Below are 24,370 nucleotides of genomic sequence, written 5' to 3' on the forward strand. Positions count from 1 at the left end.
TCATGTCTTTTATTCCGTCATTTATTTCATATCTCCTTCACCTGCATGCCTCTCTAGTTTCCTCTCTCTGTTTGGTTCTCTTCACCCCCTTCCTCCCTTTCTCTCGCATACCCAACATGGTATTTTTTTTTTCCTCCTCTCCTCTACTCTGTCTTTTGTCTCTATCTCTCTCTCCCTCTTTTTCTCCCCCTCCTCTCCTTTGCCTCTCTCTCTCTCTCAGCATCTCTCTCTCACTCTGGGGCGGGGTAATCTGAGGTATCTATCTGCAGACGCGAAGCCTCACGCTGCCTCCCTCCTCCCTGCTCTGTGTTGAGGCGCTGATAAGAGGCAGTGCTAAGCAACGCTCCCCCAAGCCTGCATCTTGCAAATCAACAGATGTTCTTACACGCACGCACGCACGCACACACGCACACACACACACACACACACACACACCTTCAAGTTTCCAGAGAGTTTGAGAGATGTGCGGCTTCAAAGCGCCGAGCTCCTACAGAAATTTGGCACAGCCCAGCGTCACTCCGGCTTAGGGTTGGGCGATTGTCTCTATTTTCATGTCGTCCAATCGTGGCTACTTGAGATCACCAATAGGCGGGAGTTGGAGGGGGTGGGGGGGGTCACAGCCAGCCAGTGAAATTCCAGCACTGTTTCCCCACACATGGGCATTGGTTGGGCAGGCCGCCCAGGTATATTAACGTCTGACAAAGTATATTTGCCAACCCATTTTAGCATTTCAAATGTTTTTGTTTTTACCAGTCTGAGAGGACGATGCCATTCGCGATTGATTACCAGTGAACTTGTTCTCTGGTATTCTCTGGATTAAAAACGCTTCAAGTTTGTATCGGGTCGAGAGACAGCGGGAAGTGATGCTGAGTTCACGGGCACGATATTTTCACTACCGAAATGTCGCCACCTCCCCCCGTCCGTCCATGGGACCACGGGGAGCAGAGGACGGAGCTCGTTTACTTGCGCGCACGGAGAGGATGTACAGTATGTGGACGTGTGCGCGCAGCGGCGCAACAGCGAGGAAGCAGATGGAGGATTTGACGCGTGGTGTGGATGGTGATTAAGTTGCAGCTCCGACGGCACCGACGATACGTGCACTAGTGAAGCGCACACCGGCGTCGGGTTGCCCACGATCGGCTCGCCAAAACAGTGTGTTTTTGTTTTAGATGTATGTTATTGTATTCGTCTGCTTATGGAAAGAAACGATTGGAACAGTTGGACCACATGGAACTGTATTGAACGAAACCGTGCGTAACAGGGACACTGTCTCCGTGACACTCTCCCTGAGAACCCCCACTCCATGCGTTATGCACAGAAAATGATCATTACGAGTCGTGGCCCGTTCCTCCGTACCCCGTCCCCACACTGTTATTAGTTGTTTTATTTGGAGGAACGGGGCACGACAATCAGGGCACACGGAGAGCCTTATTAGATTCTGGTACCCGGTAATTAACAAAATGTTTTTATTTTGGTTTTATTTCTATTAAAACAAAAAAAGCAAAACGACGGCTGGGGGCGGTGAGCAAGTAATGTAATCGTTGTACACCGAACACTGTCTAACACCGGTAACACCGATAACACGGCAACCCGAGTAGTGAGGCACGGCAACCTTCATCAGCCTCAGAAAACGGCCTCTCAACGGTTTGAAATGGCATCCTGTCCTTTGATTGTAATATGAAAGGGCTGCAGTGAGGTGTTGAGCATTTTTTGATGTGGGTGCATAAGCAGCCTGTCTTAAAATTCTCCCTCGAGTGTCTTTCACTGGAGATGAGGACAAGGGACCAGTCTCTAAACAAGGGAAAAGCAAATTCATTATTATTGGTGTTTTTACAATATTATTACACACACACACACACACACACACATACACACACACACACACACACACACACACACACACACACTCTTCTGTGTTGCATTTCAGTATATGCACTGAACCCATGCACAATTTACTTAAATAGAAATGAGTCTTGAGAAGACAGTAATTCGGAGTCTATACAGCAGTGTTTCTCCCGTTGGAACACTTTTACAACCAGTTTGACAACTGCCGATTTTATACGAGCAAAATATGTTGGTTGAGTGACTAAACTATTTAATGTGTTCTCGTGCGCAATGGGCCAATAGAGTCTGGAGACACACGACAGCAGCAGAACAACGTTGTGTAGTGTTTTTACAAGACTAGCTAACACCCACTGAAAGCTTCAGGTTACATTATTCACAAGCTATTAGCAAGTTATGCTACCCACCTACCCGCTATTAGCAAGTTATGCACACCACCCACTACTATAAAGTAGTGGGTGGTGTGCATGAAGATGACTCATACGATTCAAAGTATTGACCCTTTCGCAGCGATATTCTTTCTGCATGTTCTGCAGACAGGGCGACCATCTTCAAACAGGTTTCCCTCAGCACTCTCATAAAAAACAAAATACGACCACACTTCAGAGTCAGTCCTCTTAGAAGGCTTAAAGATCTCCGGAGCACTGTTACTGCGTTCCACCATATTTGGAGAACAATTGCGTCTGGGAGACTGTTGCCGCTGGACAGTACTTTCAGTAATAGTAACCATCAGGAATGGTACCGTGGTTTATCGTGAAACCAGTAACCATGTCATCCCTAGCCGAGAGACAGCAGGAAGAGGTGCTGTGTTCACAGGAACTCGGAAAACTGCAATTCATGTTGGTGGGGTAACCCCCTCCCGACGGCTACAACCAAAAGTATATTTCAGACCTGTGGGAAACACTGGTTATTGTTAAGTCTGTATGGCTTTATGGAACAGTAGAAGGTGGAGTGCCTTAAATCAGTGTAATGGCCAAGAACGCTGCACATAAACATCACAAAATTGCAAATAATTTGGAGCAAAAGTAGAGGATACTGTCTTACCTGTCCTCTCCTCTCTCCTTTTACCCAAAGCAAACAAAACCATCTGACCAAATCCATGAACTAGATAGTTTTGACATCACTTGACTGAAGGCAAGCGCCTCAAAAATTTCTCCACAGACATCAACCAATCAAACATGGGGTACAAACCTGTAGAAAAATGACTGTATGGAAAGAGCACCCAATAATCCAAGTGCATGTGGCCCTATTACACGTAAACCATAGTGTGAGCATATTACTTAATCCTGTTACTAAGAAACCTACACCAGATACAACAAGGGTATAAAATACATACAGGATGGGCCTGAAAGTGACTTTTCTATTCTTTCAGCCATTCATATCCATTGTATTTGCGACCACCTGACCCTCCGTTGTTTGCGCCATTGTGCAGACATTGTAGTCAGTGCTCCTCTGACAATAGGAAGCTATCAATAACCCAGTGTTTGGCTAAGGAACCAGGTTGTGATGTGAGCGATGTAGGTCTGTCGCAGTGACCTCCCTTCCATCCGAGTTAGGTCTGAATGACACAGGATGCTGTGCCAGAGCTGAGGCTGGACACACACACATGCAGAGACACATTTGTCCAAAATTAGTGTAGCTCTGGGCCAGCGCTGTGCCACAGCATTTAGTCCAGTCCTTTTCCTGCCCTGTGGGCTATACTCAATCAAGTCTGATGACTGGCTGTCCAGGGGTATAAAAATAAATGTTATTCTTCTGCTGAACGGCTCCATTTTAAGAAGGATATTGATGGATTCATCACTTGGTAAACAAGGATTGTGTTGCCAAGTGGCAAATTTGAATATTGAAGCATGCAATTAACCGTTCAGTATCGACCGCACACTGCCTTCCCAATATTCGAAAACTAAAGTGCACATAGACCGATGAGCCACAACATTAAAACCACTGACAGGTGAAGAGAATAACATTGATCATCTCGTCCCAGTGGCACCTGTCGAGGGGGGATATATTAGGCGGCAAGTGAACAGTCAGTTGTTGAATTTGATGTGTTGGAAGCAGGAAAAATGGGCAAGCGTAATGATCTCAGCCACTTTGACAAGGGCCAAATTGTGATGGCGAGACGACTGGGTCACAGCATCTCCGAAATGGCATGTCTTGTGGGGTGTTCCCAGTAAGCAGTGGTTAGTACCAAAAGCTTTCCAGGGAAGGACAACTGGTGAACCAGCGACATGCTCATTGATGGGCGGGGTGAGCAAAGTCTAGCCTGCTGGTCCGATCGCACAGAAGAGTCACTGTAGCACAAAGTGGTGAAACAGTGAATGTTGCTATGATAGAAAGGTATAACACACAGTGCATGGCAGCTTGCTGCGTATAGAAGCGCTCAGAGTGTCCATGCTGACCCCTGTCCACCCCTGAAAGCACCTACAATGGACACGTGAGCGTCAGAACTGGACCATGGAGCAAAGGAAGAAGGTGGCCTGGTCCGATGAATCACGTTTTCTTCTACATCATGTGGATGGGTGGGGTTAGGGTCCGATCCGATGGAGCATCTGTGGGATGTGTTGTAACAACATGCCCGATCCATGGGGGCCCCACCTCCAACTTCCAGGACTTAAAGGATCTGCTGCTAACGTCTTGGTGCCAGATACCACAGGACACCTTCAGAGGTCTGGTGGAGTCCATGCCTCCACGGGTCACAGCTGTTCTGGCGGCATGAGGAGGAGTTACACAATATTAGTGGTTATTAGTGGTGGTTTTAATGCTGCGGCTCTTCGGTATATGCATGTACACAGGAATGTGACTGCCCATGTATCTGCCTTACTATTTACATAACATCATATATCATCAATATTTTGACCTGTTTTTTTGCCATTGATTTAATGGTGATTATGAAGGGAGTTGATGAGGTAATCAATGATGACATCACAGACAAGCATCAAAACCCTTGACCGGAAAATAACAGATTCATAATTATGTAAAATGTATTTATAGATCAGAGATTTCATTTAAAGATCATTTTGTTCATTATTTGACGTTTATGTATTTGTTGTCGTAGGCGTCAACATGTGACGTGGATTCATGTAGATTCCACCAGGTTGTTGTCTTTTGAATAGGGATTTATCCCAGCAAACAAAAATAGCTGTTCTATTTCACCTGCATCAGTCAGACGTAGGAGCACGGAAGAGGAGCTTTCATCTTTTGCCCCTCAACGACTCGCCCTGCAGCAACAGTTTGCGAGTACCCTCGTACAGTAGCTGGGGATAATTTGGTCGCATGCTCCGAGGTTCTTTAAGGCCATGTTCTCTCATCCTCAGTTCAATCTGGATTAGCCTTGTCTGGTTGTGTGTCCCAAAGTAAAATCCTTTTTTTATTCTATCTTATTTTTTTAACACCAAAAGATGTTACCATCTCCCTGCCTGCCTTGTTCTCCTCTTCCGCCCCCATGTTGAAGAGATTAGCAGCACTACTGTTTACTGGGCGTCATCGCTGTCATCTCCAAAGTGAGCTCAACTGCTTTGAAGGGCCGTGATTCTGCCACTAGTTGGCAGCCCCCACAGACAGCCCCAGTGTAACAGAGCGGGAGAGGAAGAGCGAGTGCGTATGGCAGTGCAAGTTCACAGCAAAGTAATGGGGTCATAAACATCCTTCAACTAGTGGAAAGGAAAAAGCAGGTTGTCAACAGACAGATTTAGCTCTTTGCCGTTTGTACCACAGTTAACGAGCCGCATTGATGCAGAGTTGCTCGAGCCTTGTGGTGTACACTCATTTCAGGTGGTTTAGGAATCCCGGCCGTCCCTCCATGTGCACCAGGGTTTGTATTATAATCAAGGAGGACGGTTTGTCTTTGGCCATGGCCCACGGTCGTTTGTCTACGTCTTGACGGTAAACAAGCCAGGGATAGCTCACAGATTGGCGGCTCTGAGGGCCATGTCAGGACAGAGAAATAAGTCCAGGGAACGGAAGCCGGGCCGGCCACGCACAAAATGCCTTCAAGCGGCCTGAGGTATTCTATAAACAGCACAGGGACCGGGGAAGACACGCCAGTCCCTGTGCCAGGCCTTTGATGTTGTCCCTGCGTTCTTTATGACAAATGGACGGCCCAGGTTAGAGGCTGCTGGTGCTCAACTATGGCTCTGAAAGGATGTGCAAATACAAGACTGACGTTTAAGAAGTGTTCTTCTTTCCAAATCATTCTGTTTCAGATCGAAAACCCCAGGTATTTGCGTGAGAGGCCCATTCCTCTGTCTCCGGTAAGTTTTCTTGCATAAACTACAGTTGCGCAGGACATATGATATACATACATATACATAACACATATACAATGCTGGACTATTGAGAGTTGGAATCTCATGTCATTAGTAGCACAAGCACACGCATGCCATTTTATTATTATTAAATAATTGTCTTTTTCCATTAATTTTATGCCACTATGATCAAATATATATATATATATTTGCATTGACGATTTGAACATAAAAATACCGGGAGACAATTCATTTTCCTCAACCCAAATTAGCTAGTCATTACTAGAACTGTCACAGTAATGACATAATCGTCTGATTGCAATTATTTGAGTTGATTGCAATATTTTTGTAGAATTATAGACATCAATATCGTGTGTTTGCCTTCTACTTTCAGGGGAATTTTAAACAAAGGTTAGAATAAGTTGGTTGAATAAAATTTACCTTTAACTCAAATGTGTATATCCTAATGTGGATGTGTATTATTACACTATGATAGTGGCTTAAAATGAACAAAAAAAACCACAAATAGACAATTATTGGTCTATTTGTCATTGCCCTTTTCAGCAGTGAAATGGGGGAATTGTTGTCGCCTTCTGTGGAAGTACAGCTCCTAGTTATATTTGCTGTAGTGTGTTTGCTCTCACCGTACACCTCTGACTAAAATACTAAATCACTTAAACAGAGTGAAGACAGAGTGTTCTCCCACACTTCAAAAAGCATGAGAAATGTCCTTTTTGAGAATGGAGGAGCCCTCTGCTCAGTCATAAATATTTATATTATATGTACTTATATTGTAACAGTCGCATCGTATCAAACGTCAGCCTATTGTACGTTACACGTTACGGTGACTTTTGTTATGGTTCTGCGGCAAAATGTGACAATTACTTTGCGGTGCCACGTAAATATGTCTGAACGCATCGAGAACCTCCCGTTTTTGATGAGGACATTTATTATGCTTTTTGAAGCGGTTGCCCTGCTTGACTGCTGAAAAGGTAGCGGTGTCACTAACTCTCTCTGTGGTGCTGCTATCTGCAAACGTGCACTGCGCAGCTGTCATCGATGGAAGAAAATGTTTTGATTGGCTCTGGGGAAAAAACAACAAACAAACCCAAAACCTTTCCTTGAAATTGTTACATTTAGGATCTTGGAACCTTGCAATAGCTTCCCTCGCTTATTTGTCATTTATTTGTTTATTTAACATTTGAAATGCACAATGAAACAAGACTGATGCAGCACATTTCTAGCTCTAGCCAATTTGTGCCCTCTGTCCCTGGCCATGTACGTTCATATAGACTTTAAGATAACGTGACAAAAAGGAAACAAGAGCAGATGTGTGAAATTGTTGAAAGGTTCACGTCTGTTTTGGTCAGAATTTTACCTCATTTTTCTCCCCCTCTCCCTCTATCTAGATTTTAAAGGCCGCCGTGGGGAGGAACAACAACTTGCTTGATGAGCACAGCCCACTTCTCCCACAGAGCAAGGAGGTACGCACTAGAATATATCCACTGATCTTGACCAACAGCGGCGGACGAATCTATGAATCTAAAGCAGCGCATCTGTCTGATGAATATAGACATTCTGTGCGTCTCACCTTCGCTGTATCCGAGGAGATTACTGTGACATTTACGCCAGCGGGGTACGCCCCTTCAACCGAAACCTCTTTCAACTGAATTGCTAAATTCACGTCCGTGGTATTTACAATTCCTGCAACTGTTGAACGCACCCAGGGGTCCAAGCTCCCTCAGGGCCTTTAAGACGCAGTCGAGGGCGCGCAAATCCTTATTTGTTGTTAAAACGTGCGAGGCCAGCGGTCCTCTGAAAAGACCAAGCAAAAAAATAAAAGGAGAAGAAACGGAATGCGTCGGCTCCCAGTGGTGACAGTTTTTCCTCATGCGGATTTAAGCTGAAAATCCCATTCTGAAAGCATGCTTTGAAGTGCCCTCTGCCCTCCCCCCACCCATTGCCTTTACTTGCAAAGTTAAATATAAAACTGAGCATGACTCGGCTCTAATAGCCATAGCTTTTCATGCCTCCCGGGGGGAACGGCGCTCCAGTCAATTAGATCGACTGCACCGGGAGAGAACGGAGGGAGGACGGACACACTGGGAGGACGAGGGAGACGTGGACCGCGACGGAGGAAGACAAGATGGAGCGATAGGGGTCAACAATCCTCCGCCCTGTTGGCCTGTATTAATGCGCTTCCGTTTGCGAGTGCTCTTGGAAGACTCTCGCGCACGCACGTACATTCACATGACTGCCTTTTCATCTGGTATCTAAAGGTGTTATGTAGTGGCACAATTAGCCTAAACGCAGTGTAATTAGGAGATGAAAGTGGCCGACCTGCGCCAATGGTGGCTGTGATTGCTGGGAGATGGCGTGCATGTAAGCCTCGCCTTCAGATTGTGTACTGTGAGAGAAAAATGCATTCGATCAACTATTTTGAATGAGGACAAAAGGCCTCTACCTCCAGAAGGGGGTTTTAAAACATTTGTCTCCGTTTCCCCAGGAACCCCCCAGAGTTCATGTAAAGAGAAATGTTTTGCTCACTACAATGTCTGATATGTAACATTAAAGAACCTAGTTTACCTTCTATGGAGATGAAGAAACTCAGCAGGGGAGCCTAGAGGTGCATTGTAGTGCAATCCGCGTCTGCCAGGTCAAGTTTGCAAGAACCTGTGAATTTGACCATCTGAGGGTAGCACCCAAGGAAACAGTTGGGGGGGGGCAGACTTGTAAGGGACCTCTGACCCAAGCCACACCCTCTGTTGTTGTATAAAGACCTCTTGATCAGAAATTAGATTAGACTGATCTGAACACTGCTTTGGAGCAGTACTGAACCTTTCTCTTTATTCTGCAGAGTAAATAATCTTGAATATTCTCAGTTTTGTTTTCTTGTACCGGGCAGATTAACCTCACTGATCATTGCGGAAGAATATCTTCCACAGTGCGTGTATGTGTCTGGGTTTATCCTGTTTATTTGGCATCTGCAGAAGCAAGACGGTCTGTGAATGTGTTCTAGCAACACGTGCTCTGTCGGTGGGGTTTGTTTGTGCGCTGGTGTATTTCTGCAAGGACCCTCCTGGTGTCAAATTGAGTTTTGCCTGTTTACTAGTCAGCACACACATTTTCCATTACCGCTGAACATTTTGCTGATTATAGCTCGTGTCTGTGTTTTGGGGTTTTGGAAAATTTTAACAATGTGGTGAAAGGTACTTATTACATATTTTTTTATTTGTTCATTCCAACACTTTAATAAATAAAAAATACAACAAAATTAAATCACTTAAAAGAAATGACGTATGTATGTTACCCTATCTATCAGCGTGCGAACTCACGCATTTACTCAAAACCTTTCTGACTGTTAACGCTATTGCAATTGTGAAACAGTTCCGGTGGAATGCAAAGGTTTTGGCAGGTTTGACTTCATATGGATTAGAGACTTCGTTCACTTAGATAATCGTTGTAACGTGCTCTTTGACTCTGCTGTATTCATTTAAAATCCTTAGTTTTCTAGACCTCTTCTCTATTGTTCATGTATGGCTTTCCTTCCCTTTTGCGATGTTTTGGGAATCCCCGATTCACTGGATCATATGTCTGAAAGGGGTGGGAGGAGATTGGGGTGTAGTATATCTGTGGTCCACGATGGCCTATAAGGGAACAACGCTGTCTTCAAAGATTTTAGATGGCGCAGATGTCCTTCGCTTTTCCCGTAAATTGAGAGGTTATTCCGGAATCTGGCGGGCGGATTTTAGGCCAATTCCAGGAACTGTAAGCCTCGGGCAATGGAGCTGCCTTAAGTGTAAACGCATGCACGCTGTCTACCTGCAAAACGGAACGGACACGCAAGGGATGGAACATGTACACACACACACACACACACACACACACACACACACACACACACACACACACACACACACATAGACACACAGAATCACATTTCCCTAGACTTATGGAAATGCACCCTAACCCAAAGAATTTTCCCCATCACCCTCACCATGTACCTGACAGCGAGGCTGTCTTGGCTCAGTCCAGGAAGTGACGGTGACATCACTTCCACTTAATCCCTAAATCCTAGTGGGAAATTCATCCCAGGTTGAAGAGTGACGCATACCACATGTCATTAAACCCTTACTGGCTTAATGACAACCCCTCTGCTCTCACACCATGAAGCTACCAACCGCGTTGATAAGAACGTTGGCTGTACCGTGTCGAGGCTGAGTCACTTTGCCAAAAGCCGCCTCCTCCTTCTGTCTCCGCTTACACGTTGGCCCGTGTCCTTTTAAACACAGCATCTGCAAAATAGGCCTCATTGGAGGCATGTAGTCCAGCTAATCTTTTTGCCCACGCTGTCAGTGCTGGGGGACACACAACAGTCGTGTTAAAGAGCGCCTTGGCCTAATTGGGGAATCCAATTAATTGGTCAGTGATTAGTCAGGCTAAACCACAGGCTACAGTGATTTGGATAGTTGGAGATGTGTGTGCGTGTGCGTGTGTTTCCTTCAAAGAGCCCCCTATAAGAGTCCTTGGCAGAACGGGCACAGCGTGGAAGACGTGTGTGAAGTTCCAAGGGGTCTTACACTAATGGCCACATCTCGGGCCAATCCGACACTGACAGGCCCCTTCTCTCGCTCTCGAGAAGAGATCTTCTGGGAGTTCTCTGCCTGTGATTCAGAGGGTTCAGGCCCTGCCTTATCTGATAGTTTTTACAAAGCTTAAAGAGAGCGCGAGTGGCTTACAGCCGACAGCTCTGTAGTTTGACTTTCAAGATGCAACTCTATTCTGCCTCGGCCAGAAACCCAGATATTGTTTTTTTTTATCGTAGTTTGCATTTGTGATGGATGTTGATAATCAGTCAGTTTAGAATTTATTTTATGGCTGATAGTAGACCCTCGTTAACCAATGATTAACTGTTACCTGACAATATTAAAATATTACGGTACTGTCCCCTGGGGAAAAAAAAAATTAGCCTATTTTTATTGGACAAATCATAATTATAAATAAGGGGAATAATAAATATATTATTGTACGCGTGCACAGTTCTCCGTGGATCGAGGAGAGAGCCGTTGAGCCGTTCTTCCAAATGAAGCAGCCAGAAAGGGTTTTTAGTTTACGATTTAGTCTACATTGTTTTATGTGTTTTATTTGGAGGAACTGGGCCGGGCTGGGAGGAACCAGTGCGCCCGTGCACCCCCTGTCGAATATTCTCATTGAACAGCTGGATCCGATTCGCTTGACAAAATTCTGAGTCGGGTGCAGCCCTAGAAATAATTAATAATAATCAGACGCACACAAAAGAAATCCCCCTCGTATGTTGCCCCCGGGGCAAGTCTAGTTTCTCCAGAAGCCCTTGAACATAGGATGGAAGACAGTCAATGATGATAACTAAACAATGATTTCTGTGTTATTATTTCATATCCTCCTGTAACTTTCACCAGCTGGAAAAGAAAAGAAATACAAAAGAAAGTATGTTTATTTTATCTTATTTGCGTCGATGATGGTAAGAGCCCAACCCCGTGGTGACGTCACGTGAACTCAGTAATGTGGTTATTATCACAGCCCTAGTTGCACGTTGCACCACAGTTATATTTAAGAAATAGATTGTACAGCCTATATTTATTTTACCGTGCAACAAACTTTTTAATATTACTAATTACTTTTTAAATTCTCAAATTCTTATTGTCGCTTAACGGTTAAACGGTTAATTATGAGCATCCCTACTGTGGATGCAGTGATGCCATATTGGGGTCTGTAGATGCTCTGGATGGGTTTAAATAAGAATTGGTTTACTCACTCTCTCTTTCAAGGGGACGTACAGTATTGTGCTCATTTTCAACAAGTTAATATAGGTCTCTGAGATCCCAAAAACATGTTTAAACATTTTAAACACCCACTCAGATAATGCATTCTAGTCATTCTAACATGTCTGTAAATCCATCGCATTCCTGATACTCTGTTTAAGTGGGAGGAGCCATTCTCCTGAGGCCCCGAGTTTTGTGAGCCAACGGGGTTTGAGCTTTACTCAGGGTTCTGTTGTATTTTGTCTGTAAACTTTCACTGCTTTCACCTCATCGGTCCAACAAAATCTGTTTCTGAACAAATTTGACCCCGAGTTTATTTTTTATTTTTTTATACCTTTTACCAGGCAAAAAAAACGGAGCCAAACATCAAGGAAGTGACATAGTGCCGTAAGGCATAACATACTTTTCCCATGCTTTCGTACCCGAACACTCAAATTTCTTTTTTTTTTTTTTTAGACCAATACTGCGATTGCAATTTAGTAGCATATCTTTATTGAGCTATTGAGTTGAAAAAAATATAACCCTTTAACCACAGTAGAATATTGACTCATTGATTTAATTTGAAGTAATTTGTGATTGTTGGAACCTTAAAACTAGAAAAATATGCAGTGTTCCAGCAGAAATGTATAATTTTTTCAATAAAATGTTGCACACATACGGTAAGGTAAAAAATAAAAAAATACAAACGGAGGCATTATTCTGGAAGAGGCTCCGCCCAAACTCTACAGGTGTTGCAGGCCCAGCCAACAGCACATGCCCCGCACAGCTCACCGGGGACGGGGCACTGGGGCTCACCGGGGGGCAGCGCGGAGGGTTAAAACAATCGGGGGGCCGCGGAGAAAGTGTCCCCATTACACACGGTGTTGTTCCATACGCACTTGTTTCCTGCCATTAGAAGACGAAAAATAAAATAACTGTCAGTACCGTGAGAGGGAGACAGGTGCGCAAAATGTGCCCCGATCGCTCCCTCTGGGCTCCTCCCCCTCCCCCCCGGGACGGCGCGCTAGGCGGCCGCCTATCTCTCCGATAGGAAGAGCCGGCCCTGGACAGCCCTATTGGTTAGCTTTGTGTCACAAAAAAAAGTGTATATTTTTATTAATCGCAGGCTTCGTGATTTAAAATTTGCGTCCTGTTAAATTGCGGTGTCGGATTGAATTTGATTAATCTCAACCCAACCGAAGAACAAAGTTGCATTGCAGGAACAGACGTTCGAAGGGGTGGGTGGGAATGAAAGAGGCGCCCTTCTCTATATTACAAGTCAGAGTATCATCAAAATGATTCTGAAGCTGTTATTTTAATGTTAAAAAGTCACATCGTGTTACTACTTAAATCTGAAAGCTCAACTACTTGGAATGTAAGTGCTGCTTCAGTTTACAGCACACAGCTGTTCTTTTTGAACTCTAGACCAGTGCTAATTTTGACACCTATTTTTTGGATTTAGCTGACTTAGTGTTTTGTCACACCGTGACTAATAGTCATGTTTTTGTCTCCTTGTCTAATTATCCAGGCTAGTACTTTAATCCAATCAGTCACAAAGCAGTTATCACATCGAGCTCTGTTATACTTGTGATCAGGCAAAAGAACAGAGGAAACGGACTGTACTTGTACTTGCTGCCCACCAGACAGATGTCTGCTCACCACTCCAGCTTTTACACCCAAGGGGAAAATGCGCGTGAAGGGGAATCTTGCTTTGTCGAGCCCAAACAGTAGACATTTTGCAAACAAACCCTCTGAGGAGGGGGAAAAAGGAGAGATTTTGACCCCTGAGCTCCTTTTCACAGCAGCAATAAGCAGCTGCACCTTATATCCACCCCCCCCTCCACAAGCCTCTCCCTTCCACCCTCTCATCCTCTCAAGAGCAAAGTGTCAAAAAACATGGCATCTTACACCGAGCCACCCAGCCGGGCTGATTGAAGGCAGCTTGGAAGCCTTAGGTGTGCTGTGCTCCTCTCCCCTCCCTTCCTCCCTCCCTCCCTCTACGCCGTCTTTTATAAACAAGTTTCAAACGCCCCTGATCTAGTTTGACAAACTTTCTCCATTGAACATTTAAAGATGTGATGAGAAAGTGACAAAACCCACGTGTTTTTTTCCTTTGTCTTTTTTATTTATTTATTTTTTCCTTTCGTTTCTCGTAGCGGCAGGATCATCTCTCAACTTTTCCCCGGCACTTCAATCGGCGTCGTCTTTTTTTTTTGTTCTTTTCTTTCCCTTCCCTCCATCCCTCGCTCGCTCTCACGTGCTTCCTCCCTGCTCTTTTTACCTCTCCGCTCCGGCACGTCTCCTGTGGTCCCCTCGGTTGCAGGGGAAGTAGCGGTGAATCAAGGAAGGGAGGGAACAGAGAGAGATACAGAATACTTCAGAGGGCTTGTGTTAAAGCGTCCCCAAGTTGGATAATGAGCTGAGGCGACGACAGCCCCTTCATGGCTCGATGCCAATAGGAGTCATGCTCAATCAAACTCTTTATCCTTGTGTGTTTAATAGGGCATCGTGGGTTAGGGCTACGACGATAGCCGCATCACCGCCATACCACCGTGACATGATGTCATCGCGGTGTTGCGCTCATTACCGCCATCGCCGCAAATCACATGTACGTGTATACTTTTTTGCGCATTTATTTTTTGCCGCTGAAAGTTTCGGGAGGATATGAGCTATAAAAGCAATAACCATCCGTTAGCCATCATCACTGACTGTCTTCCATCCTGTGTTCAAGGGCTTGCAACCTTCCAGTTGCTCCGCTGCCGCTCGGCACTTCAGCTCCGCTCGCCGTGCGAGGGACAGTCCGTTAAACACATTTTGGGATTTATATTGCGCGCGTCGGATTATTATTTATTATTCCGAGGTATTATTATGATTAGGTATTATTCCCCTTATTACTTTGGCCGAGATCCCATATCATTTGCATCAGAATTGTTGCTGTTACCTACCTTTGATGCATGCTTGCTCCTGTATTTTATTTTAATTTTTTTTTACTACTCGTTAGCTGGTATCAGGAGCTGCTGATACCATTTTGATATTTTTTCTCTTTAACTAACTAACTATTAAGCTTTCTTTAAATTTGCCTTTTTTTATTATTTACAAACAAACACCTTGCTACCTCGAAGGAAGAAATTCATAGCTAACAGCCGACTACTTAGCTTTCCACAGCGCTGCTTTGTTTTAGTCTGGTCAAACGCTTTCACCAAAATAAGCGGATATTTTTGCTAAGTTGCAACATTTCAAACAAAAATACGAACGATAATCACCTGGCCTACTTTACTCCTCTTTGCCTTATGCCACAACAGCAATAAAAAAGCATAGATTTGCTGGAGGACTGCAATTTCAATGGGAATTTGCTCCTTTATTACTTTGATTGGAGGCTCAAACGAGACTTGGGGCCGGGATGTTGTAAAAACACCAGCGTGCACATACACACTTAAGTCTGAACTTAATGAGATCATTGTCATAATAATGAAGTGTAAAATAATATAGGAAACATGTGCAGACTTAAACATACAGCATCATCTATGTCTATGACCAATCGCATGAGTGAAACAGCATCACAGTTTTCCAGCTCATTTGATGTGGACAGACTGTGTTTTCCCAGAGTCCACCTGTGCCAGCGTATGGCAGCGTTTATGTCTATGTAGCCCTTGCTTCTGTTTCTCTTTTAAATTCGAGGCAAATTCATCCAAATCTTTTTTTTTTTTTTTTTTCTCTTCTAACGGTGCCTGCCAGAACACACAAACGACATTACAAAGAACATAGAAACAAATATAAATCAATTTACTTGACAAAGAATTAAACAAAGCAGAAAGCATAAGAGATACGCGTGCTGCTTTGATAGACCGGTTGTTCACATAATGAAGGCTCTATTAACTCCAACAATCTAGACTGTGTGTGTGTGTGTGTGTGTGTGTGTGTGTGTGTGTGTGTGTGTGTGTGTGTGTGTGTGTGTGTGTGTGTGTGTGTGTGTGTGTGTGTGTGTGTGTGTGTGTGTGTGTGTGTGTGCGTGTGTGTGTGTGGTTTTGTGCCACCATCAGGCGAGCCATTGTTCCACCCCCAGGGTGCTCCGCTCCCTTAGATCTGGCCTTGAAGATGTTCAGAGAGGTGAGGCGGCCTGGCCGCACAGGCTTTCAGAACCAAAAGGGGACTGGAACAGAGTGTGGGTGTGTTATTGGAGTGAGAGTCACCAACTGAAAAAAAACATGCTGCTGCGTCCTTCACAGTACGTACTGCATGTTGGTGCTGTCGTCCAGCATATTTTAGTATGCGAGTAAAAAGAACGATGCTTTCTTGCACAACTCCATCGTCGTAGTCTCTCCACGTCTTTTGGGCACTTTTTACCGACAGTTCCTGATTCAACAAGTCCACAATAATAAATGTTATGGTCTTCCAAGAGTGGATGATGACACCGCACGGAAACCTTTATCGGTGTCTTGCCCTCACAATGTAAAGTAGATATTTTTATTAGAATAGAACAAGTGGACCTGTCTGCGCTGGGTCACATGGGTTCATATGCCCTGCAGCTTGCGTTGGTGACACAATCGTGATATTATGTTTTGTGAGACTGTATAGATTCTCAAAAACACTATAGAATTTTAATTAGAACTCACGTGCAAAGATTTGTAGCGGTGATTCATTTTGTGTTGTGTTAAAACCCCCGACCAATCAAATGAATTATTCAGTTTGATGTGTTGCCAGTAACAAACCTGATCACTCCTGAACAATGTCGACACACTGCTTTTGTCTTATCCACTTGTCTTTGTCCGTTGTTTCACCTGGAAACCCGAGACTTTAATGATAAGGGAGGGTCTTCAAGCTTTGGCTTCTCGTTTGCATTGGCCATGACACTCGCTACCCAGAGGCTTGGCTCGGCTGGCTCAGCTAAGCTTGCTGTGTGTGTGTGTGTATGTAGTGCGCTCAAAGTGCGGTGGCGGTGACTAAATAAACTTCCTGTCCGCCACTTAATATGCTTGTGTGGGAACTCGGATTTGAAGTATGTTCCACATGCAAAACAAGCCTACTTTGCATTCGGTACACATCCGCTGCTTAGCCAAAAGTCCTGTACCGAAACGGTTCGGTACGAGTATGTGCGTTACACCCCACAAGCTAGGGATGCACTGATTTATCGCTCGTTGGTAACGGCCGATATTCGCCTTATTGACTGCCATTAGCCTGATGGCTAATGGCGTTGGCTAAATGTTGTGTTGGCAGGGCCAGCTGTTCTTACAGGCGACATCGGCGGCAGGACTGGGGGGGGGGGGGGGGCGCTGAGAGGGAGTGATCTGGCTGCAATTTGCTCACTTGTCTTCCTCTACGACGCTACCGAAGGTGCCTACGACCCGCCAGCGATGGGGCGCCCGCACTCAGACAGTACCAACTCAGGTGCGATCGGCATGCCAAAACAGTGTGTTTTTATTTTGGATTTAGGTTATTTTATTTGACTCTGTTTCCTTATGGAACGAAACAAGCACCGTGCAGGGGACACGGCATGGGGGGAGTGAGGGGGAGGTACAACGGCAAAACACAAATAGCTTAACTGACGGGACTTATTTTGTTTAGAATATTCAATAATAAATATTGAAAAATATAATAAATCGACATGCCTTTATGATGTCGTTCTTTATATAGGTTGCCGATCAATTGTTTTCAAGCCCAATAAACACAAATGATATTTGAATGGAATCTCACCCATTTGTCCGGGAAACTGAAATCTTCCAGGACACGCAGACCGACACCAATTATTTCTAACTGAAACTCTCAGTCTAATGTTAGTACCGACCAAAAGTGGTTCAAGGAACGACAGCCAGTGAACCGGCGGCAGGGCACCCAAGGCTTATTGATGTGCGGGGGGAGCGATTCTAACCCGTCTGGTTCGATCCCACAGAAGAGCTACTGTAGCACAAAGTGGTGAAAAAGTGAATGTTGCCATGATAGAAAGGTGTAGAACACACAGTGCATGGCAGCTTGCTGCGTATGGGAGCACTCAGTGTCCATGCTGACCCCTGTCCACCCCTGAAAGCACCTACAATGGACATGTGAGCATCACAACTGGACCATGGAGCAATGAAAGAAGGTGGCCTGGTCTGATGAATCAGCTTTTCTTCTACATCATGTGGATGGGTGGGGTCAGGGTCCGATCCGATGGAGCATCTGTCAAGTCAAGTCACACTTTATTTATAGAGTGCATTTCATACCAGGGCAACACAATGCGCTTTACAAAGAAATACAGAAAAGAAAGCGAGAACGTAGTTGTCATTACAAAAGTATACCCCTGAAAGAACAGCAACAACAAAGACAACAAAAACAACAATAAAAGCGACTCCAACCACAGTGGCAGCAACAGCAACAGAAAACAACAACAACAACAACAGCAGCAACAACAACAGCCGCAGAAACAACAGCAGCAGCAGCAATATTGACACCAGCAGCAACAACAACAGCAGCAACGTACACGCAAAGACGTCACCGGAACCGGAAGCGGTAGCTCTCACCGGAACTGGAAAAGTCACTCAGGTTAGAGATGGTTAAGTCGAGGTATAAGGTTACGTTAAGTTGAGGTATAAGGTAAGCGAGAGTTAAGTTTAGGTACAGTGGGGCAAAAAAGTATTTAGTCAGCCACCAATTGTGCAAGTTCTCCCACTTAAAAAGATGAGAGAGGCCTGTAATTTTCATCATAGGTTCACTTTGATTATGAGAGATAGAATGGGGGAAAAGAATCCAGGAAATCACATTGTAGGATTTTTAATGAATTAATTGGTAAATTCCTCGGTAAAATAGGTATTTGGTCACCTACAAACAAGCAAGATTTCTGGCTTTCACAGACCTGTAACTTTTTCTTTAAGAGGCTCCTCTGTCCTCCACTCGTTACCGGTATTAATGGCACCTGTTTGAACTCGTTATCAGTATAAAAGACACCTGTCCACAACCTCAAACAGTCACACTCCAAACTCCACTATGGCCAAGACCAAAGAGCTGTCAAAGGACACCAGAAACAAAATTATAGACCTGCACCAGGCTGGGAAGACTGAATCTGCATAGGTAAGCAGCTTGTTGTGAAGAAATCAACTGTGGGAGCAATTATTAGAAAATGGAAGACATACAAGACCACTGATAATCTCCCTCAATCTGGGGCTCCACGCAAGATCTCACCCCCTAGGGTCAAAATGATCACAAGAACGGTGAGCAAACATCCCAGAACCACACGGGGGGACCTAGTGAATGACCTGCAGAGAGCTGGGACCAAAGTAACAAAGGCTACCCACAGTAACACACTACGCCGCCAGGGACTCAAATCCTGCAGTGTCCCCCTGCTTAAGCCAGTACATGTCCAAACCCGTCTGAAGTTTGCTAGAGAGCATTTGGATGATCCAGAAGAGGATTGGGAGAATGTCATATGGTCAGATGAAACCAAAATAGAACCTTTTGGTAAAAACTGAACTTGTCGTGTTTGGAGGAGAAAGAAAGCTGAGTTGCAGCCAAAGAACACCATACCTACTGTGAAGCATGGGGGTGGAAACATCACGCTTTGGGGCTGTTTTTCTGCAAAGGGACCAGGACGACTGATCCGTGTAAAGGAAAGAATGAATGGAGCCATGTATCGTGAGATTTTGAGTGAAAATCTCCTTCCATCAGCAAGGGCATTGAAGATGAAACGTGGCTGGGTCTTTCGGCATGACAATGATCCCAAACACACCGCCCAGGCAACGAAGGAGTGGCTTCATAAGAAGCATTTCAAGGTCCTGGAGTGGCCTAGCCAGTCTCCAGATCTCAACCCCATAGAAAATCTTTGGAGGGAGTTGAAAGTCTGTGTTACCCAGCGACAGCCCCAAAACATCACTGCTCTAGAGGAGATCTTCATGGAGGAATGGGCCAGAATACCAGCAACAGTGTGTGAAAACCTTGTGAAGACTTACAGAAAATGTTTGACCTCTGTCATTGCAAACAAAGGGTATATAACAAAGTATTGAGTTGAACTTTTGTTATTGACCAAATACTTATTTTCCACCATAATTTGCAAATAAATTCTTTAAAAATCAGACAGTGTGATTTTCTGGATTTTTTTTTTACATTTTGTCTCTCATAGTTTAGGTATACCTATGATGAAAATAACAGGCCTCTCTCATCTTTTTAAGTGGGAGAACTTGCACAATTGGTGGCTGACTAAATACTTTTTTACCCCACTGTATAAGGTTAGCAGCAGCAACGACAACACCAGCAGTGACAATACCAGCAGCAGACAACAGCAGCAACAAAAACAGCGTACAAGTGAAGTGGCACCGGGACCGGAAGTGGTAGCTCTCACCGGAACCAGAAATCTCCTCATCTGTATTGAGTCAACAGTGTCTACCATCTCATCTCAACGAAGTAAAGCACAGCAAAGACATCACTGGAACCGGAAGTGGCAGCCCTCACCGGAAACGGAAATTTAAACCGTGTGCACCATCTCATCCTAATCCAGTCACGGTCCTTTAATTAGCATCCCTAAGTTATGGGTCAAGTTTTCAACCAGACCTCGGGAGGGAGATCCTTTTGACTCCCTCTCTCCGAAAACACACCCTTCTTATGATCCTCTAACTGTAATATCACAACAGAAACAACCACAGCAACAGAAATAGCAGCGACATCAGCACCAGCAGCAGCAACAACAGCAAAACCAAAGCAGGAGCAACAACAGCAACGCACACACAAAGACCTCACTGGAACTGGTAGTGGTAGTTTAGAGATGTTAGAGATGTTGAGTTGAGGTACAAAGTAGAGATATTTAAATTAGGGTAGAAGGTTAGAGATGGTTAAGTTTAGGTATAAGTCTAGGGATTGTTATGTTTAGGTATAATGTTCAAGATGATTAGGTTAAGGAATAAGGTCAGAGATGGTTAAGTTGAGGTATAAGGTTAGCAGCCCCAACAACACCACCAGCAATAACAACACTAGCGGCTACTGTACCAGCAGCAACAATAGCAGCAGCCAAAGCAGCAAGCAACAGCAGCAGCAACAGCGCACAAGCGAAGATGTCACCGGAACCGGAAGTGGTAGCTCTCACCGGAACCACAAATCTCATCTGTATTGAGTCAACAGTTCTCAGCGAAGCAACGCAGAGCACAGACGTCACCGGAACCGGGATGTGCTGGAACAACAAGCCCGATCCATGGGGGCCCCGCCTCCAACTTCCAGGACTTAAAGGATCTGCTGCTAACGTCTTGGTGCCAGATACCACAGGACACCTTCAGAGGTCTGGTGGAGTCCATGCCTCCACGGGTCACAGCTGTTTGGCGGCACCAGGGGGAGTTACACAATATTGGTGGTTGTTAGTGCTGGTTTTAATGTTGTGGCTCATCCGTCTATAACAATTTATACAAGTAATAACCTGGAGCTGCACCTTTATCTGCAGACAGACCGCGCCACACAAGACCACCATGTCCAATTCCTCCATCTGCTTCCTCGCTACAGCACCAAACAGCCTCCATGCAATTAATAAATAGAAAAAACAACTTTAATATCAAGCCACGGTTAAGCCATTTAAGTACAAGAGAAAACAGCATCTTCCGGCTCCGTGAACTCACTTTCTCCATGTCTGTAGGGTAGCTACTGTATGTAAGCTACGGCTGTGATTTCATCACAGTGGACGGAAAAAATATTATTGATTTGATTATTTTAACTATTGCATTTTTGTTATGTAAGTACTGAAACATTATTGTCATTGAGTAGGTCCTTGTATAGCAGGCTAAAAGGGCATTTGAATTTGTCATTTTTTCACAAAAAATCTTCGGCTAAGAAAGGTTATATGTAGACTTTGTGCTCGTTCAAAGATAGTGTGATGAAGGGCTGAAAGACTTTACAACGGTTAAGTTAATTTTTTCATAATGAAGATTTCTCTGTTTCCCTGGCGCAAAAGGGGGAATAAATAAGAACAAAAATCAACAAATAAACGCCAGTATCAGCTATCGGCCAAATTGTTATTATAAGAATCGGTATCGGCCCAGAATTTCACAATCAGTGCATCCCTAAAAGCTGTTTTTTATTTTCTTAATTTGTTTACCTAAAGTATCCGACGAGCACTTTTCGTTTATTTTTCGACTGGTATAGGCAAAGGTTAATTTCTTGGCTCAGATTGCACAAAAACTAGTGCTTTGATGTTGGATGTTACAGTGACTATGATAAATACAAATGCAGATTGTTTTGCATGTTTTTACTCAGATTTTATGCATATGATGGTATGTTCTTTATGCTATGACAGTTTTCCCAAAATAGACATGTTTTTAAAATCACAATATATTGCCTTTACAGTATAGTAGTTGTAGTAGTATATACAGTATATCGCAATGTATTGAATCGTAACCCCTATATGGTGATACCATATCGTATCGCCAGATTCCTGCCAATACACAGCCCCCCCCATTTCACGTCTTTATGCGTGTGCATGTGAGCCGGTCAGCGAGCGCTCCAACATGCGGATCACAATGGTTCAACTTTTGAGCCGCTTAAAATAATATGCTGACATAAAAGGAGCCCGCTGCAGCAGGGCACGCACGCGCGCACGCACACACACAAATACTTTGGAAAATCTGCCACTGACTGATAGATTTCATCACACTCTCTCTCTCTCTCTCTCTCTCTCTCTCCAAGACACACACACACACACACACACACACACACACACAAATTTACTTTGGAATATCTGCCACTGACTGATTTCATCACTAACTCACTCACCCGCTTTATCTCTCTGAAACACGCACACCACACACACACACGGCACACACAAGCAGTTTGGCACGTTTCAGCTTCACACAGCTTTTTAAAGCTTCCTGTAGATAAACATGCTTTTAAACGTTAATGAGATTTCACGTCAACATGTGCTCGTCTGTAGGTGTGTTTGTGTGTGTGTTACTGTTTTAACAGGCAGCTTGTCATGCCGGCTCTTTGTTAGTGCTCTGTATCCAGGACGTCCATCTGATTCTATTTTACTCCAGAGCTGAATAGATGATGCGGCGGCGCATGGGTGGAATCAAAGCACGGCCATTCAGCGTCGGAGCTCGAGGAACAATCTCTGCTGTTTTAAGACTCAAAGTTGTTAATATGTTCTATTGTTGCAGATCTATTCCGATTTTTGATGTGTAATGAGTTTTCACAAAACCCGAGCCGACAACCACAAATTAATAAAAAAAAAAAAAAATTGATAGTGCTCTTTTTGAAAACAGAAAACTCACAATGTACTGTCCTTCAATGACCTTGTTTTGATTCAAAAGCGACTCCCTGGGAATACGTTTTGTTGCCTGCCGACAAATCAATGCAAACCATTCCAACCGTTGTAAATTGGAACCGCCAGAAGGTTGGAGAGGCCGGCACTTTGCCCCCCCTGACACAGACACACATACAACTTTCATGTGTTTTTAGGTGGAGATGAAGATCAAAGTGCTGGAGGCCAAGCGGCAGGAGGAGAAGCTGATGCTGCAGCCCAAACGCGACACAGATGTCCAGAAAGTAAGAGCCCCTGACCGCTGGAAGGGCCGTCTTGAGCAGTGTTTCCCAACCTGCCCGACCCTCGCAGGGGGTCGCCAGAGATCGCCGAGTAATAAGTCATGTTTCTTAATAGTCAAATATTTTGTTCAAAAACCCAAACAGATTGTTGCAACGACAACAATAACTGTATGTTCAGATGTAGGACAAAATCACAGCCGACTGCAAACAACCACATGGGGAAAAGGGTATTGCTTCTTAATAGTAGTGTAGATGGAATCAGGTTTGATTTGGGGAGGAAAATTGGGATTCCCTGATCCAGAGCCCGGATGAAGATAAAGATAGACTTTAGATCTAGATGTAGACATCTTCTTCAAAACACATTACACGTTAGTTGCCTTCTGCCCTTCTTTGCGGAGCAGCAGGCGTCTACTATGCTAAATGCTGTACCATTCTGCATTTAAAATAGCATACTAAACAGTTCCAGTTCCCATCCTCTGATCTCTATTCCTGCTCGCAAATTAAGGAGAAAAAATAAATAGAATAAAACAAAAAAAATATATAGGCTCCTTATTTCTTTTGCCCTGCAAAAAAATCTGCTCTTCATCACCTTCCTCAGATGGCCTTCAAAGGTCTTTGTAAGCTGGTTAAAATAGCAGTGGAGGCTGTTTTCTTTTCCCACTTTATTTTCACTGGGTGCCTATCAGTTAAGCTTCAGAACAAGCACCTGGGATCTGTCAACTCCTGCGAGCAGCCTCTTTTCTGCGCCGCGACAGAAGCTTTTAATAAAACAGAAAACACTCCAATTCTCTTTCTTTTGAACTGTCCGGCACTTCTTTATGTTGGACATGAGACGGGGTGACAGCTCTCCCTGGCTCTGTTTCTCCCCGTCTAGATTTCCGTTGTGGATGTGTCACTGCGGTAAAATCACACTAATTGCATACAGATTGTGAACCATGTCTGATTCAATTTTCTTGCGTTCTAGCCAGCCGTCCCCCTAATGGCTTCAAAGAGGAGTCCCTCGAACGGCCCACCTTCCTACGG

At 44.4% G+C, this 24,370-nt stretch overlaps 1 protein-coding gene across 1 annotated transcript in view; it reads left to right on the forward strand.

Annotated features, from left to right (window-relative positions):
- The window catches only part of cep112 (centrosomal protein 112), a gene marked incomplete at its 5' end in the record, with an annotated part of 140,662 nt that overhangs the window by 20,352 nt on the left and 95,940 nt on the right, over window positions 1-24,370 (forward strand). Inside the window, 3 exons of the mRNA XM_080010122.1 lie at window positions 6,045-6,092; window positions 7,496-7,570; window positions 23,264-23,350. Of these exons, the coding sequence (XP_079866248.1) occupies window positions 6,045-6,092; window positions 7,496-7,570; window positions 23,264-23,350 (210 nt within the window). The remainder of the gene's footprint in view (window positions 1-6,044; window positions 6,093-7,495; window positions 7,571-23,263; window positions 23,351-24,370) is intronic.

This window comes from Zeus faber (assembly GCF_960531495.2).
Source record: "Zeus faber genome assembly, chromosome: 11".
Classification (NCBI taxonomy): Eukaryota; Metazoa; Chordata; class Actinopteri; order Zeiformes; family Zeidae; genus Zeus; species Zeus faber.